Below are 17,552 nucleotides of genomic sequence, written 5' to 3' on the forward strand. Positions count from 1 at the left end.
CCTCACAATGAGTAATGTGCTTTACCTGAATTCTTATGCAAAACGAACCCAATAAAAGTCGGTTTGGAAGGTAAATCGGCGCACTCCCCACTAGAGGGGGTGGCTGTTCTATCCCTACTTCTCCACAGAAACTGGTCTGTCTCTGTGCATGTTTTTTCTCGCGTTTCGACGAGCCATCCGCAGCGTTCTGTGATCACTGCTGGCCGGTGACCCACGCATCAGCAAAAGGTAAACACTCCTTCCTTTTTACCGTTGCAAGTATTCCATTGTTAAATGCACCACTGTTTTGTTTTTTTTTATCCACTCCCCTACCAACAGGCACTTAGGCTGTTTCCAAATCTTGGTCATTGTAAATTGTGCTATGAACATAGGGGTACATATATTCCTTTGCATTTGTGTTTCAGGATTCTTAGGTTGTATTCCCAGCTGTGGAATTTTTGTTTCCATTGAGTCAAAAGGCAATTCCACTTTTAATTTTTTGAGGAAACTCTATACTGTTTTCCACAGTGGCTGCACCACTCTGCATTCCCACCAACAATGCACTAGGGTTCCCTTTTCTCCACATCCTTGCCAGCACTTGCAGTTTGTTGACTTAATGATAGCCATTTTGGCAGGTGTGAGGTGTTATCTCATTGCAGTTTTACTTTGCAATGCTCTGATGGCTAGTGATGGTGAACATTTCTGCATATGTCTCTAGGCCATCTGTATGTTCTCCTTGGAGAAGTGTATGTTCAGGTCCTTTGCCCATTTTTTGATTCGATTGTTTATTTTCCTGGTGGCATTATATAAATTCTTTATATATTTTGTAGATTAAACCCTTGTCTGATGTATCATTGACAGTGGGTTCCATGTTCATTTTGATGATGGTTTCCTTAACTGTGCTGAAACTTTTAATTTGATGTAGCCCCATTTGTTAATTTTTTCTTTTGTTTTCCTTGCCCTAAGAAATATTGGCAAAAATATTGCCATAGGAGATATCTGAAATTTTACTGACTTTGTTTTCCTCTAGGATTTTTATGGTATTGTGACTTACATTTAAGCCTTTTATCTATTTTGAGTTTATTCTGGTGTATGGTATAAATTGATGGTCTAGTTTCATGTTTTGTTTTTTTTTTTTCAAGTACTAGTCCAGTTCTCCCAGTACCATTTATTGAAGAGGCTATCTTTACTCCATTGTATGCTCATATATCAATTAACCATAAAGATGTGGGTTTATTTCTGGGCTCTCTATTGTGTTCTATTTATCTATGTGTCTGTTCTTATGCCAGTACCAGACTGTTCTGATTATAGTGGCCTTATAGTATAGTTTGATATTAGGTATTATGATTCCTCCAACTTTGTTCTTCTTTCTCAAGATTGCTGAGGCTATTTGGGGTCTTCTTTGGTTTCATATAAAGTTTTGGAATATTTGTTCTAGATCTGCGAAATATGTCATTGGTATTTTAATAGGAATTGTGTTGAATCTATAGATTGCTTTGGGTAGTATAGACATTTTAATTATGTTAATTCTTCCAATCTATGAACACAGTATGTACATGCTTCTGCTTATTTGTATCTTCCTCAATTTCTTTCTTCAATGTCCTATAGTTTTCCAAGTACAAAGCTTTTACCTTCTTGGTTAAATTTATTCCTAGGTACCTTTTTTGTTGCCACAGTAAATGGGATTGTTTTCCTAGTTTCTCTTCTGATAGGTCATTATTAGTGTATAAAACTGCCATCAATGTCTGAATATTGACTTTGTATCTCACTACTTTGCTAAATTCATTTATTAGGTAAAGTAGTTTTTTGGTGGAGCCTATAGGGCTTTCTACTTTTTTTCTTTTTATTTTGTTAGAATCTTTTTTAAAAAAATTAATTCAATTATTTTTATATTTATTTTTTTATTGTTGTTCAAGTATAGTTGTCTCCATTTCCCCACCACCACTCTCCCCTACCCACCCACCTCCAGAAGGGGAAGGGTCGTCAAGGAACATGGATAAAGGACCTATGGACAAAGCCAAAGGAGGTAGGACTGAGAGTGAGTATTGGGTTTTCTAAATACAATATCGTGTCTTCTGCAAATAGTTTTATTTCCTCCTTTCCAATTTGGATGTCTTTTATTTCTTCTTGTCCAATCTCTGTGGCTAGTACTTCCAGTATTATGTTGAATAAGAGTGGTAAACATGGACACCTCTGTCCTGTTCCTGGTAAGAGATCCTCATTTCTGACATTTTCCCAACAGATTTCTAATGAAAGCATGATTTACAGATTAAAAGTTTTAATATTAAAATACAGTCATAGATAACTGAGTTAATTTATGATTAAATGAAACCCATGGAAACAGGTATAGTTTACCCATTTTCATCTATCTGAGAGTCTAGTTTATTCATTAATTGTAGTGTGTGATTTAAAGTTTAAAAGGAATCAAAGAGATAATGGAGTTACACATATTCTGTTTGAAACTAGAAAATCTAGTTACATTCCATAATTAATTTTCCCTGTGAGCTAGGACTATAACTTAGAGTCTTCTCAAGAGAATTTAAAAAATTACCAAATGATAATCTTAAAATTATTTCAAAAGGCAATTTGTGAAGTCCTCAGTTAATTTACACTATATTGCTATTAGAAAAATGAAATTTAAAAGTACCCCATGGCTATTTTTATACATATTCTTCCTTTGAAAACTGCTTTAAAAATAAAAATGTGAGTTTTAATGAAGAATATGTACTGTTTGTTTAAATAAATATAAAAGTAAATAATTACATATCTTTTAGGATATAAGACAAAAATGACCACAATTAAAAACAAGTACAAGAAGTATAAAGTTTTTATATTACTCTACCTACCTTTAATGTGATACTATAATGTCCAACAAATGTTGCATTTATCCATGAGGTTGAATGGGGATCACCCAGGAATTCTATGTGATACTGTTCCACATTTCCATCCAGGTCATAAGTCACATATTCCCCTTTAAAAGGATGAGGGCAAAGTATCCCTGGCCAACTTTCAAAGAAAATTATTTTTAATTATTCAGATGCTTTAAAAAAGGCAGACATCCATACATCTGTCCAATCATATATTGAATTTCTTCTTTGAATTTTAATAACTTATTTTAAAAACTTATACATATTCATGCTTGTATGTTTTAAAAGTAGGATATTCATATGATACAAGTAACCAGCTGTATCTTTGTATATGTAGAAAGCTTTGAAACAATCACATACTTAAGATACACAGAAGATATAAAGAAAAAAAATTATAGTTTGTAAGAAACATTTAGGTACTGCTAATAGGGTCTGTAAGAAACATTTAGGTACTGTAGGGTTTATAAGAAACATTTAGGTACTGCTAATAGGAATGATAAAAGAAAAAAGATTCATCAGACTCATGATAGAGTTAAGTCAACTCTAGTCAATCAGAATAATTACTAAAATGTTAACCCACTGACAGGGCTTCTGACAGGGTAGGAGAGAGCTGGCATTTTCTGAGCCAGGGCTGCCGAGGGAGTACTGGTGGCTCAGGCTGCGAGAACACTGGAGAGTGTAACTACAGTGGGAAAAGCAGATGTAGAGCTCAGCAGTTCAGTATTGCCCCCTTTTCCCCCTATCTACTCCACTGGCAGGTGAACAAACTGCTGAAAATCCTCAGTGCTAGAGATAAAATTTATCCTTTACTAAAAATAAATCTTTAAGGGTGTGTTTTCTCACGACATGCATGACAATGAACTCTAGAAGTTCCTTGATATGTTTTATTTTTTAATTTGGCAATTAAGTTTTAACTATTTTACCTATTTTTCTAGACTCTGACCTACTCTTCAGAAGATAAAGCACAAAAAAAGGTATTAAATAAGGTCAGAAAGCTGTGACTAAATATGTCCTGGAGAAATATGACTGAATTTTATAGGTCATGACCCAAAATATGCATATCTATATACCCAAACACTCAAACCTCTGCACAACTGCCAAGTGCCACAAACTGTTTCAGTTTGCGGCACTACGGAGTGAAAAGATAGCGAGGTTCAAATGCGGAGACCCAGGCTCTAGTTCTGCCTTCGCCAGACAAGAGGCCTCAAGTAGGTAACTGGGACTCACCGTAACTCCAGTTTCTCACTGTGCTGTTACAAAGTTGAAACAAACATGTGCTTTACACATTTTAGGGATTTGGCAAATTAAAATATTGTGAAATGTCATCATTATGTACTGAATTGTGTACTCCCCACTAGAGCCCAATTTATAATGTTGAAGTTCTAACCTCCAATACCTCAATTCAGTCTTTAAGCAAGTAACTAAATTAAAAGGTAGGCCCTAATCCAGTATGACTGGTTTTATGAAGAGAGAAGATTAGGACACAGGCATGCACAGGGAAAAAAACTATGTAAAGATACAAAGAGAGAAACCCATCTACAATTCAAGGAAACAGAGCCTCAGAAGAAATTAACCGTGCTGACACCTTCATCTTAGACTTTTAGCCCCTAGAGAATTGTCAGAGAATACATTTGTTATTTTTAAGCCACCAGTCTGTGATGCTTTGTTTTGGCAGCCCTAGCAGACTAATGCAACCACATACAAGGTGTGTCTGAAAAGTCAAACCATTGTTAATATAACAAGAACAGTTTGCATGACAGTGATGCAACCTGGCAGCCAAGGAATGCACATGCATGAACAATGATGACTTCACTGTACTAGCCAGTGGGGGCGGTAGACGCCTTGAGTGAGCGTGTGTACCGTGTGGCCATTAATGTCTGAGTGAGTAGAGCAACACATCTGCACCAAATTTTGTGTTAAGCTTGAACATTCCTCTGCAGAAACTATCTGGATGATGCAGAAGCCCGCAGCTATGGGCAACTGGTGATTGGAAGCTTCATCATGACAATGCATGGGCTCATGCATCATGTCTCATGCAGAGTTGTCTGCCGAAACATCAAGTCACCCAGGTGACTCAGCCCCTCTACAGATGAGATTTGGCACCCTGTGACTTCTGGCTTTTCCCCAAACTAAAATCACCTGTGATAGGGAAGCTTTCAGGCTATCAACGAGATTCAGGAAAATACAATGCTGCAGCTGATCGCAATTGGGAGAACTGTGTGAGGTCCCAAGGTGCCTACTTTGAAGGCACCCGAGGCATCATTGTCCTATGTACAATGTTTCTTGTATCTTGTATCTTCTTCAGTAAATGTCTCTATTTTTCATATTACATGGCTGCGTATCTTCTGGACATACCTCATATAGTTAAGATAATTGGTACAATTGAGAAGTACAAGGAATGATACCAAAACCTTGTTTGCCTCATTTAGGTAATTATTTATAAAGTAAATAAATTAAATAAGTTTAAGACCTAAAGAAAGCATATAAGTCATGCTGTAAGGAACCTGAAATCACAAAAATACAAAAATCCATGCATTGTTTGGATTTGAGGACTATAGATTATTGATATTCTACTGAATTATCAATTGATATTAAAGTTACCAAGTCATAAATGTAGAAACACAACTAGCATACCCAACTATAAAAGTTTTTACAGATCACAAATTAATAACAATGTAAACTAATGAAAAGAGTTCATGTTTAGTATTATTAACATAAGAAATTTGATCCCAGGAAGTTGATGAGTCCCATGTAGAGTCGTCAGGGGTTCACCAGTCACCAGGGATGGTGGAGCGTGGGAGTGGAACAGTTGTCCACTGCTCCCTGGATGCTCAGCAGAGTCCTGAGTTAAGGGAAAGGGTGGTAGAAGGTTGCCTGGCAACCCACCATCATGAAAAAAGAAGGGACAGATTGAGTCAGCCTATCTGGAACCCAAAGAAGGCTGATGCTTTGGAAGAATTGGAAATGAAAATGAAAAGTCAAATGGAGGTTCAGACCTAATTGAAGAAGACTATCTGGTTATTGTCAGGTTCACATAACATTATCTTATTGCTATGTAGACATTCTTATTGGGCTGTGCTTAAGAGCAAAACTCTTTTCAACGTAAGTTAGAAGTCTACATTTCCGTAGGAATCCACTCAAAAGGAGAAGACTTCACTAGGTAGATAAACAACTAAGAATAAGTGGTGGCTGCAATGGAGACACTCAGCTTATTGAACATTGAGGAACAAGTGGGTCCTTCAGCCTAATTAACAGCTATTTTAAAAGAACTATATTGACTGTTATATTTGTTTCAACTTTTTGTAAAATATAACAGGCTCATGTTTACTACTATTGATTTACACCTCAGAGCAATTTTCAAAAGAATTCTTGCCAAGCAATATCAAATTATGCATAGCAAACACTTAAGACATGAAAGAAAGAAATATTTTGCAATTATGTGTAAGGTGAGCTGTTACTTTTCTGACAGAAATTCTGATGTAATTGCCTTTTTACATCTAACCTATTGGGCCCAATAGTATTCAATTAAAATTATTCCTCTATAAAATATAAATAGAAAGAGATGACTCCTAAAAATAATTAGATGCCAATAAAATAAAAGAGCTTCTGTTCATTATGTAAAACATGGTTCATATAGAAAATATTGCATGCTAATTTAAAGATGAATCGAATGTCTAAATAACTCTGGCACTCTTGTATTTCTTCTGGTGGTGCAAAGGAATCATTATGACTCCCAGTTTGTATATCTCCGCTAAAGCAGAAGGTACCTAACTGCAGGATGAGCTGAGCAGAGGCAACAGATGTAGAAACATATTACTTCCCTCCAGCTGCTACATCTATCATCTTCTCTGACTTGCTGGGACTGAAAATAGATGATGTCCATTTTTGCCCTCACTCTGACTTCGATTTCAGTTCCAAAACTGTCAATGATGATAGTGCATTCTGCATACCTACTTTCCAATTTTTCACTTTCACTTTGATGAGAAATTATGAAGCATTGTCTGAGGGCTTAAGGGTGAAGAGGGAGGGTAAGAGTAGGCAACCCAACAGAAGTATATCAGAATCACAAGGCAAGTGTATGATCGATATTAGGATCTGTGTGCAATGGAAGGTAAAATGTACAAATACAACAAGGTCAAAAAGAATCTGCTTGGAGGAAAGAGGGACATTTTCAGAGAACAAGTAGTAACTTCAAGGGGAGTGGAAGAATATCATGAAGAAACTGATGTCCTACACATTTCTTATCCATTGGAAATGATCTTTAATATGACAGCTATTGCCCTCAATAGAAATTGAAGCTTAAGCATGTATTTACTTATATCCGATGAAAAGAAGTAGATGACTGTTATTTTCAACTGCGGTTTGGGTGTTTAAGGGGAGAGCAAATTTTAATTGGGCCTCATTCCCGATCTGTGAAAAAAAAAATGGATGAGTTGGAATCATCAATAACTGAACACCATCTGCCAAGAAATCTCTAGGCTGCGCCGAACTGCAGTGGCTATTGGGGAGAGGAAATTCCCCATCCATACACACACACAGTAATTAATCCATAGGCAAAGAATGCAAATAAAGAATAATCAAAATATCTTATAATACTGAAAGGATCTAGTAAAACTCTCAATTTACAAGTTTATATGCTATATCTAAAAAGTATCCCTGGATTGGTTTGCTAACTGAAAGGCATATTTTATTACTAAACGGTTTTACTGCATTATATTAGAATGCAAATATATTTTCTATAAATTAATTTTCATATTCATGAGAAAGCTTTGTATATCTGTGTAAATATGTCCAAGGTAGTTATACTAAATGGAGCCTAGCTTCTGTTTGACAATGTGTCTTGCTATACTAAATAAGATATGTACTGTTATTTTTTACTTTTAACTTCTATGCTCTTTATAGCTAAATAAAATGATATTTTCAATTTTTAAAACTCAAGACTGCTTAAATATTATGGAGATAGTTTTTCTCTTCCTTGTACATGTAGATATCCTCATCCTCAAGCGGGGAGACAGACAAAATCCAAAAGCAAGAGGCTTTTGGAAATACATATAAAAATATGTATTTTTATAAGTATATAAGCATGTGCTATCTCACAATGTGGAGGTAAACATAACTATAATAATTTGATTTTCCATAGAGCTTGCCTGTTGGAAAAGAAAGTGCTATTCTATTTACAATTATTTTTCTTATATAAAGCTTAAATAGGCACATCTAGAGTCTACCAGTAATTCTTTAGCTTTATGAGAGAAGGTCAACTCTTCTAAGAAAGACTAACTCTGCCCTGGCTGGCGTAGCTCAGTGGATTGAGTGCAGGCTGCAAACCAAAGTGTCGCAGGTTCAATTCCCAGTCAGGGTACGTGCCTGGGTTGCAGGCCATGACCCCCAGCAACTGCACATCGATGTTTCTCTCTCTCTCTCTCTTTCTCCCTCCCTTTCCTCTCTAAAAATAAATAAATAAAATCTTAAAAAAAAAAGACTAATTCTGTGATGCTGATAAGATTGAGTTTCTGAGCCTTCAAAGCTAGGCGTAAGGCCATGGGCTAAAGAGAATTGACCCAGATGATGCTACACTACTAAGGGTGTCTGCAGCCAGTCAGCTGGCCTTTCCAATCAAAAACTTCAGCATCTATAACATTGCTTAATTACGAAATGATTCTTGCCTGTTTTTAATAGGTTGATTCTATAGTCATATTCTACTGTTGCAATTTATCCTGCTACCATCTTTCCAATAAGCAAGGAGGTAGTTACAGCTGTGTTTGCAGGCATTTTGATGATCCTGATCATAGATTAGAGAGAGAATTTAGGGACTAGAATTAATTACGTTTCATTTGTTATTTCAAGTCCTAACCCTCAGTTATAAGCACAAAACTGCAAAAGAAATTCCTAATCAAATTTCTAATGTAACATATCAGATATAGTGACAAGAAACAAATCCATTTCATAAATTAGGTTATTGAAACCAGAATTTTTTCGAGTTTCTGCATTCTCCAGTCTCCTGCTAACCCAGCCATGCCACTGAGGGCTACCATAAGTCTGACCAGCAAAAGCTGCAGGCTCTGAAGGACACGGCCAAGGGCCTGTGCATCAGTTCTATCCAGGCCACCACAGCAGCCTGCTCTGGGTGAGTGTGTGGTTGGGGGAGGGGAGCCCGAGGGGCTCAGGCCTGAGTTGGGGAGAAGGTTTTTTCTGCGGTTGCCAGGACACCTGCTGTGTGGCACTGCATGGAGCCACCTCGAGAGAGGAGGCCAGGCCAGGTGGCGGAGACCTCCACCTCCCAGAGCCTGGGACAGAAGCCCATTCTGCTGAGCCTCCTCCACCTGGTGGGCCTCTTCTCCCTGTGCGCCTCTGGCTGGCTCTGCCCTTGCAAGACTCCAGCTACCAGGCTGCGCTCTGGCACTGGGACAAAACCTGTGAACCGCATGACCCCTCTGCAGCCCTGCCGGGAAGGCCAGCATTATTGCGCTGTCTTGGAGAGCCTGGCCCTGCGCAGTGCACCATACAGGCACGGCCCTCTGGATCCCTTCCACACCCTGTGTGGGGAAATCGAGGCTCAGAGTTTAAGTCAGCTGCTCAAGCTCACACAGGGGGAGGGCTGGAATTTGAACCCATGCTAGCCAACTTGAGAACGCCTCTTTTAACCCTCATGTTGCAGAGACATTCGGCCTGGCCTCCCCTTCACCTCACAGTCCCCCTCACCTAAGATTCCTGCCATCTTAGGTGGGGTCCAACTCTGCGGCGGGACACTGCTGGGACCGTGGACTAGGGAGTGGAATGGAGTGGGGAGGAAGGTGGCCATGTGGATGCAGAACCCTGGCACCTGCTGTGAGGGGGATGTCTTAGAGCTGACTTGGTGGGAGGTGGGATAGGGCTTGGGGAGGAGAGACTTCAAGGCTTGGCTAAGAGAACAGAGAACCTAGTCCCAGGGCCAGCAACCAGGTACACTTTCCCAGAGGCAGAGGCTGGGGCACCTATCTCCCAGTATGTTTTCAGCGCCAGTCCTTCTGGAGGTGGAGAGAGGCTGTTGCTCTTGCCAAGAAACTTCCACTGAAGGTGGCTAGTAGCAGGGACAGTGATAACAACGGGGGCCACTGCAGAAGCATCCCCTGGGGTACTTAAGGCCAGAGTGTGTCTCCTACTCTGAAATGAGAACAATAGTAGCTCCTATACTCTGGGTGGTTTCGAGGATTCAAGCCCCTCCCTCAGGGTCTGGCACAGAGGCTGCAGAAACTTCAGAATTTCCATTAGAAAATACAACCTCTCTATTTTCAAAATGTTAACTTTAGATATGAAAAATGACATGGGGCTACAAATACCTTCATAAGTAACCTCATAAAGTGAGTGTTTGTAGCCATGTCTTTAAAATATTTGTTCTTAACTATTTAGTTTCTCTTCATACCCATCCTATTACATAGAAGTCAAACATACATATAAATTTATACATATATATCTTTCTATATTCAATATATTTATATATAGCATGTGGGAGCAAAAAACAATGGGAATTTCTTTATAAAAATGTGTATTTATTCTTACATGTTTAAACTTCAGTCACCTTCAAAGTACTCTCCATTTGATGGGACACACCTACTGAGACATTTTTCTCCACTGCTCAAAACAGTTTTTGAACTCATTGATTTTGATGCCTTTTAGTGCTTCTGCTTTTTGTTTTGTTTTGTTTTGTTTTTTGTTTCCACCTCTGCCACATCAGCAAAACTTTTCCCTTTGAGGACATTTTCAACCAGGGAAACAAAAAAAAAGTCTCTAGGGGTGAGATTGGGTGAATAGGAAGGGTGGGGCATGGGGGTCATACCATTTTTTGCTCTAGAACTACTGAATACTCAGCACAGTGTGGGCGGGTGTGATTGTAAATCAGCCAGCATGAAATGGGCAATCTCACTGAAAGAGTCTTAAAAAAAAATTCACTGAAGCCAAATGCAGTCTCTCACAAAAACTCCAGCTGACACACTGATACAGATGGGTTCCTAGAGCACACACCTAGTGGAGGAATCCTATCCTACAAGGGGCCCACCCTCCAGAAGATAATTTGAGTCTCGGGGGGATATATAAATACATATATATTTTTAAAACATCTCACATTTGATCCCTAGAAAGCCCTTAGTAACAATGGATACAAATCTCAGAGAGATTTCCATATTTGCAAAGATACTGAATGTATGAATTTGCTAGGACTGCCACAGATAAATACCACCCCCTGAGATGCTAAACAAGACAAATTAATTTTCCCACAGTTTTGGAGGCTCAAAGTCCAAGATCAATGTGAAAGCAGAGTTGGTTTCTCTTGAGGCCTCTCCCTGGCTTGCAGGTGGCTGTCTTCTTGCTGTGTCTTCATGTGGTATTTGCTCTGTGCATTCCTCATGTTTCTTTATGTGTATAAGTCTCCTCTTCTTATAAGACCACCCAGATTGGATTAAGGCCGACTTAATGGCCTATTTTAACTTAATCACCTATTTAAATACACCAACTCCAAATACAGTTATATTCTGAGGTTGGACTTTCAGGGGACACAATTCAGCCCAAATCTAGATCTGTGACTTAAAGGCCTCTTGTGTGTTTGCCATGTCCGTGTTAAAATAAACTCATTACAGTGTCTATGTGAAAGCAAATACATTATATTCTTCCTGGAGGATAGTTCAATATGAATGCAAACAAGGCACCATGAACCAGAGTATCCCAACTTTAAAAATGCTAAGTGGGAGAATGTAATATAAAATAGCAAGGGATTCTGGGAAGACAACAGCAATGGTGTTATTTTGGCTTGGCCAAAAAGTCTGTTATGTTTTTTCCCAAAAATAAAAGACACATTTTTCATTTGTACCAATAACTGTACTGACCTGGATATTTTGAGTATGTCAGCTATCTCCCACTATTGGCATCTAGTGGGTAGAGGCCAGGGGGCTGCTAAATATTTTCCACTACATAAGACAGCCCCACAGCAAAGAATTATTTGGCCAAAATGTCAATAGTATCAAGAAACTTCACAAACCACTTCTGACATGTTCAATCAATCATAGCGCATTCTCCATATGTTCAAATCTCTTTTTGTGTTTCAAGTGCATTTTTACCTTTCTTGAAATAATAAAGCATAAGATGCCAATAATGTTGTATATGTCTACCATGTTCAATATTAAAATGGCTCCCCCCAAATTCACTGATTTTGATGAGTTTTTTTCTAATGCACGCTGATATAACAGCTGTCACAATATAATCAACAAAATTGTTTTGAATGAAGTTAAAGACAACTAAGCACTACCAGAGCCATTATACTGAAAAAAAAAAGTAACAGGCTTTTTGGCCAACCCAGTCGTTTTAGAATTTCCTCATTTTCCCAGAAGCACAGGTAGAATGACTATAATAGCAAAGGCAAACCCTAACACACAACATCTGTAACAAAACTAAGTGATAGCCGTGTACATGAGCACCAAAATAGGAGCAGGCAGGTATGAACTACTGACATTAAACATATTATTAGTATCTGTGTGTATGATAGAAACATAGTGGGCAGAGGCAGGCAACCAGAGGTCTGATGGATTTGTGAAATAAAAACAAAACTGAATGCATCAGAGCAGTCTGGGCCTTATGAACTCTTAAAACTCACCAACAAAGCTCCTTTTCAGAGCAAAAGCTCATACTGAAGAGAAACTGCTGGGAGTATAATTCGAATAGAAGAGGACAAGAACAATAAAAATAAAGAAAAGAGACAGTACAAGTAATAGTGGGGATACAACACTAAAGGCACAATCCATGAAGGAAAAAAATAAGCTGGACTCCATCAAAATTAAAAATGTCTGCTCTGTGAAAGGTGCTATCGACAGTGTGAAAGGAGAAACCACAGATGGGGGAGATGTTTGCAAAAGATATAGCTAATAAAGGACTGATATAAAAAAAAAATACACATAGCATAAGCTCTACTAGAAAATGAACAACTTGATTAAAAACTTGCAAAAGATCTGAATGACACCTCACTAAAAATGATATACACATGGCAAATAAGCATGCGAAAAGATGCTCCACATCATATGTCACGAGGAAATGCAAATTAAAACAAGATACAAGTGCACACCTATTAGAATGGCCTAAATTCAAGAATGCTGACAACACCAAACGCCGGTGAGGACTGGAAACAACAGGAACTCTCACTCATTGCTGGTGGGAATGCAAACCAGTATAGCCACTTTGGAAGATAGTTTGGCAGTTTCTTACAAAATTAAACATACTCCTATCATGTGACTGCACCACTTGGTATGAACTCAAAAAAGTTTAAAATTTTATATCCACACAAAAACTTGCACATGGACTTTTTCATAGCTTTATTCATACTGCCAAAACTTAGAAGCAACAAAATGTCCTTCAGTAGGTGAATGGGTATACGAGTATAAACTGTGGAACAGGTAGACAATTAATTATTATTTTGTGGTAAAAAGAAATTATCTATCAAGCCTCTATGCTCATGAAAAAATATAGAGGAAATGTAAATGCATATTATTTAGTGAAAGAAGTCAATCTGAAAAGGCCAGATATGATATGATTTCAACAATATAGCATTCTGCAAAAGACAAAACTATGGAGACAGTGAAAAGATGCATGGTTCCCAAAGAGGTACCCTCATATCGAGTCAGCACAGTAGAAGCAGCCTGCTAAAACATTTAAATAAGATCCAAAAATAGTGTAACAAGTAAATAGAAGATATAAGGAAAACCAAATGACATTTAAAACTAAAAATACAATAACCAAAATAAAAAGCTCAATGGATAGCTCAACAGCAGAATAAATACGACAAGGAAAGAATCAGTGAACTTAAAGAAAGAGTAACAGAAATTATCCAATTTGAACAACAGAGAAAAAAACTTAAAAATATTCTATTCTGACTTCCTTTTTTCTACTTGGAAGACAAGAATTCATTTCATATAAAGTGTACAACAAGAAAGGATGGTAGTAAAATCTAATATAAAATTATTATGGTAAAAATGACTAACATCCCTATAAAAAATGAAAGCATACCTTTAAAGAGATTGTATCTGAGATTTCAAGATGGGTTAATAGAAATTAAGAAAATAATGTAGGCTGTGAAACATAAATTAGAATTAGAAAAACTGAAAGAAATAGGTGATAGGAGAAAAAGAAGATTTGAAAGGAGAGGTGGTGAAACTTATAAAAGATTTTTAAATTTTTCAATAAAGACTAAATTGGAAGAAACACAAAAGACATTAAGTTCAATTGATAACACCTTCAGAAAGATAAAAAGTGGAGAACAAAAAATAATTAAATTTTAAAAAATGAAAAGAGTTGAAGAAAAATTAATACCCAAGACAACCAAAGATCCACTATAAGTAATATAGAAGTCCCCAAATAAGAAAATCCAAACAATGCAATGGAATAATGCTTATAGTTTTTTAAAAACTTAATTGAAATAAAGGAGACTTGAAACTATATACAGCACACTGCATACTTGGAAAAATCAATGCAGAATGTGAAACAATGAGGTAGACAAGATTAAATGTACAAAATTCTAAAAGAAGAGGAAGAAAGCAAAGGGAAGGAGAAAGGGAGGAGGAGGAGAAAAAGAAAAAATATTTTAGGCTTCTAGGAAACTACAGAAGACACATTCTTTTCAAGATAGACCATGGTAGGCCATAAAATAAGATTCAATGAAAATGACTACAATAGATTTAAATTAGAACTCAGTAACAATAAGATATCTTAAATCCTCAAATATTGGTAATTTAAAAACATACTTCAAATAACTTATTTCAAAAATCATAAGAAAACTCAATGGTAATAAAACACAACATATTGAAATTCGTGAGATATAGCTAAAGCAGTACTTAAAGAAAAATATATAGCTTTAATTGCGTGTATCAGGAGGAAAAAAGATTTGAATCAGTTACTTAAGTTTCCAATTTAAGAAGCTAGAAAAGGAAGAATTAACCCAAAGAAGTAAGGGAAAGAATAATAAGATCAGGAAACAATTTTTAAAAATTAGACAATAGAGAAAAACTTGATTCTTTGAAAAGTTTTAAAAATTCATAAACTTAGCAAGACTATACCCCAACAGTTTATTATAAAACAACAACAAAAATCTTACCTTGGCCAATTCAGTAATTTTACCAAAACAAGGCTACCAAGAGGTAGCTGTGAATAGACAATCTTAAGTCCACTTTGATAAAAATGAGACTCCTCCGGAAAGTCTTCTTCAGAAATAGAGCACTTATTATATCTTGAATCAGTGTTCATGTCGCAATACCATGGTTCGTTGTAATCAACCTTGGCTGCATCCTCACTTGACAACAATCTCCATTTCAAACAACTTTCATTCTCACATTGAACCCACACTTTGTTTACATACATGTTGTCTTCCACGGAGGAATCCATTGGAGTGTTACAATAGTTTACTATAATCTTACTTTCAAATTTTTCTTTTTCCAATAATGCACTTAATCTGGAAAATAAATAAGAGGAAAATAAAAGAATGAGGATTCAAGAATACAAGAAAAGTTCAAACCAATTCCAAGAAATAGCTCTTTAACACCCTCTTTGCCCACCTAATCTCTATGTTATAAAGATCATACATGTTGAACATGTATATTTCCACCTACATAGAAACAAAAGAACAAAAGAGATGCATCAATTGCTTTGGGCACAAAATGCTCCAAAATTAAATATAAGAACAGTATGGGGGAGCAGGAAAAGAGTAGAGGTTAACTATAATATCTATTACTCTACTACTATGCAGCACACATCTAGTAGACATTCAATACTTTTGTCATAATAATAGCTAGCCCTATTGAACACTATCACCCAGGTATTGTTCTAAATGCCTTATGAACACAATTTATATAGTCTTCCCAATAACCTTAGTATGTATTTTTTACAGAGAAAACTGAAGGAAAGAAAAGTAATTTGTTTAAGGGCCCAGAGCTTATATATGGTAGAGTGGAATTTAAATGAGGGCAGTTTGGTTCCAAATTCTGTGATCTTACTCACTAATCTGCACTGCCTCTGCATATATATAGTAGCATGACTTGATGATCCCATTCTTTATTTAACTTTGAGGAAAATCAAATGCAGCAAAATATTTCACCATACGAAAATTTGAAATTTGTTTTTAGAAAATTAAAGAACTTTTAATTCTTAAAAAAGAGTTGCAGTATCTAATTGTTTCATTCCTGTGTTTTTTCTGCTGTGTAATAAAAGCAAAATTTTCTTTTCATGGGTATTTAATACACTAGCTGCCTGTAAATATTTCTTGTTATAATGTTCTGGAATGTGTTGTAGAGTTGCATTAGATTAGTTTAAATTCTCATTTGAAAGCCACATTGTTTTGGTTATTTCTATTAAATTAGAAAATTGAAAAAGGTTTTAAAAATAATAAAATTAAAGAACTTTATTGCATATGTAATTTTGCCTTTTATCTATTAAGTGATTTGGAAAAAAAGTTCTCAGAGCTTCCTTATTATAAAAACTTTAAACAGCCCTGGCTGGCGTAGCTCAGTGGGTTGAGCGCGAGCTGCGAACCAAAGTGTCACAGGTTTAATTTCCAGTCAGGGTACATGCCTGGGTTGCAGGCCATGACCCCCAGCAACCACACATTGATGTTTCTCTCTCTCTCTCTATCTCCCTCCCTTCCCTCTCTAAAAATAAATTTAAAAAAAAATCTTAAGAGATAGCATACAAGATTTAAAAAAAAAACAACTTTAAACATATAAAAAGTTAGTATTGTATGATTAAGGCCCCAATTTCTAACTTCAATAATATATGTTACGTGTACACTACTAATATATAATTAATTTAACTAAAATACAAGTAGAACTACTAGGAGCTTATCACGCAATACAAAACCAATTTAAAAAATACTTATACTATTTTAATGAGTTAGTAGAACACTACAAGTCAAGGATAAGCACCAAGTAAAGAAGCTCTTAACTCATGAATTAATTGTATATTTAGAAACTCACTCATCATATACTTTCCCAGGATAACTACCAATTGCTTTAGAAAAAATTGCCAATATATTACAACAGCAATCATTCACAAATTTTAACCTATTAATTCCACTCATGTGAATGCACCCAAAGAAAATTTTCCAGTTTCTCTCCTGTCATTGATTTCTAGTTTCATACCATTGTGGTCAGAAATGGTGCTTGTTATCATTCAATCTTCTTATTTCTATAATAGATTTGTGGCCTAACATATAATGTGTACTGGAGAATGTTGCATGTATACTTGTATGCTGTTGGATGAAATTTTCTCTATAAGTTTGATAGATTTTTTCCATCTACAATGTAGTTAAGTTCAGTGGTTCTGTATTGATTTCGTCTGAGTGATCTATCCATTGTTGAGAGTAAGTTATTGAAATCCCCTATTATTATTATATTGCTGTCTATTTCTCCCATCAGGTCCATTAATATTTGCTTTATATATTTTGATGTTCTGCTATTAGATGCATAAACATTTTCAATCCTCTTAATAATTTGACACCTTTATCACTACATAATAATCTTATCTTTCTTTTCAATTTTTTACTTAAAGTCTACTATGTTTGATAGTCAAGTATTTTTTGATAGATATTATTACTCTCCAGTTAATTCTTTGTGGGTGTGTAGATCCTTTGCTCCTTTTTTCTTCTCTTGCTCTCATCCTTTGTGATGTGATGATGTGCTGTAGCGGTATGTTTTGATTCCTTTC

At 36.3% G+C, this 17,552-nt stretch overlaps 1 protein-coding gene across 1 annotated transcript in view; it reads right to left on the reverse strand.

Moving 5' to 3' along the window:
- The window catches only part of ZCWPW2 (zinc finger CW-type and PWWP domain containing 2), an 88,373-nt gene that overhangs the window by 59,461 nt on the left and 11,360 nt on the right, over positions 1-17,552 (reverse strand). The window contains exons 2-3 of the mRNA XM_036030560.1: positions 14,953-15,306; positions 2,826-2,985 (exon numbers count right to left, since the gene is read on the reverse strand). Of these exons, the coding sequence (XP_035886453.1) occupies positions 2,826-2,985; positions 14,953-15,239 (447 nt within the window). The 5' untranslated portion in view covers positions 15,240-15,306. The remainder of the gene's footprint in view (positions 1-2,825; positions 2,986-14,952; positions 15,307-17,552) is intronic.

The sequence above is a fragment of the Phyllostomus discolor genome, chromosome 7 (assembly GCF_004126475.2).
Source record: "Phyllostomus discolor isolate MPI-MPIP mPhyDis1 chromosome 7, mPhyDis1.pri.v3, whole genome shotgun sequence".
NCBI classification, from domain to species: Eukaryota; Metazoa; Chordata; class Mammalia; order Chiroptera; family Phyllostomidae; genus Phyllostomus; species Phyllostomus discolor.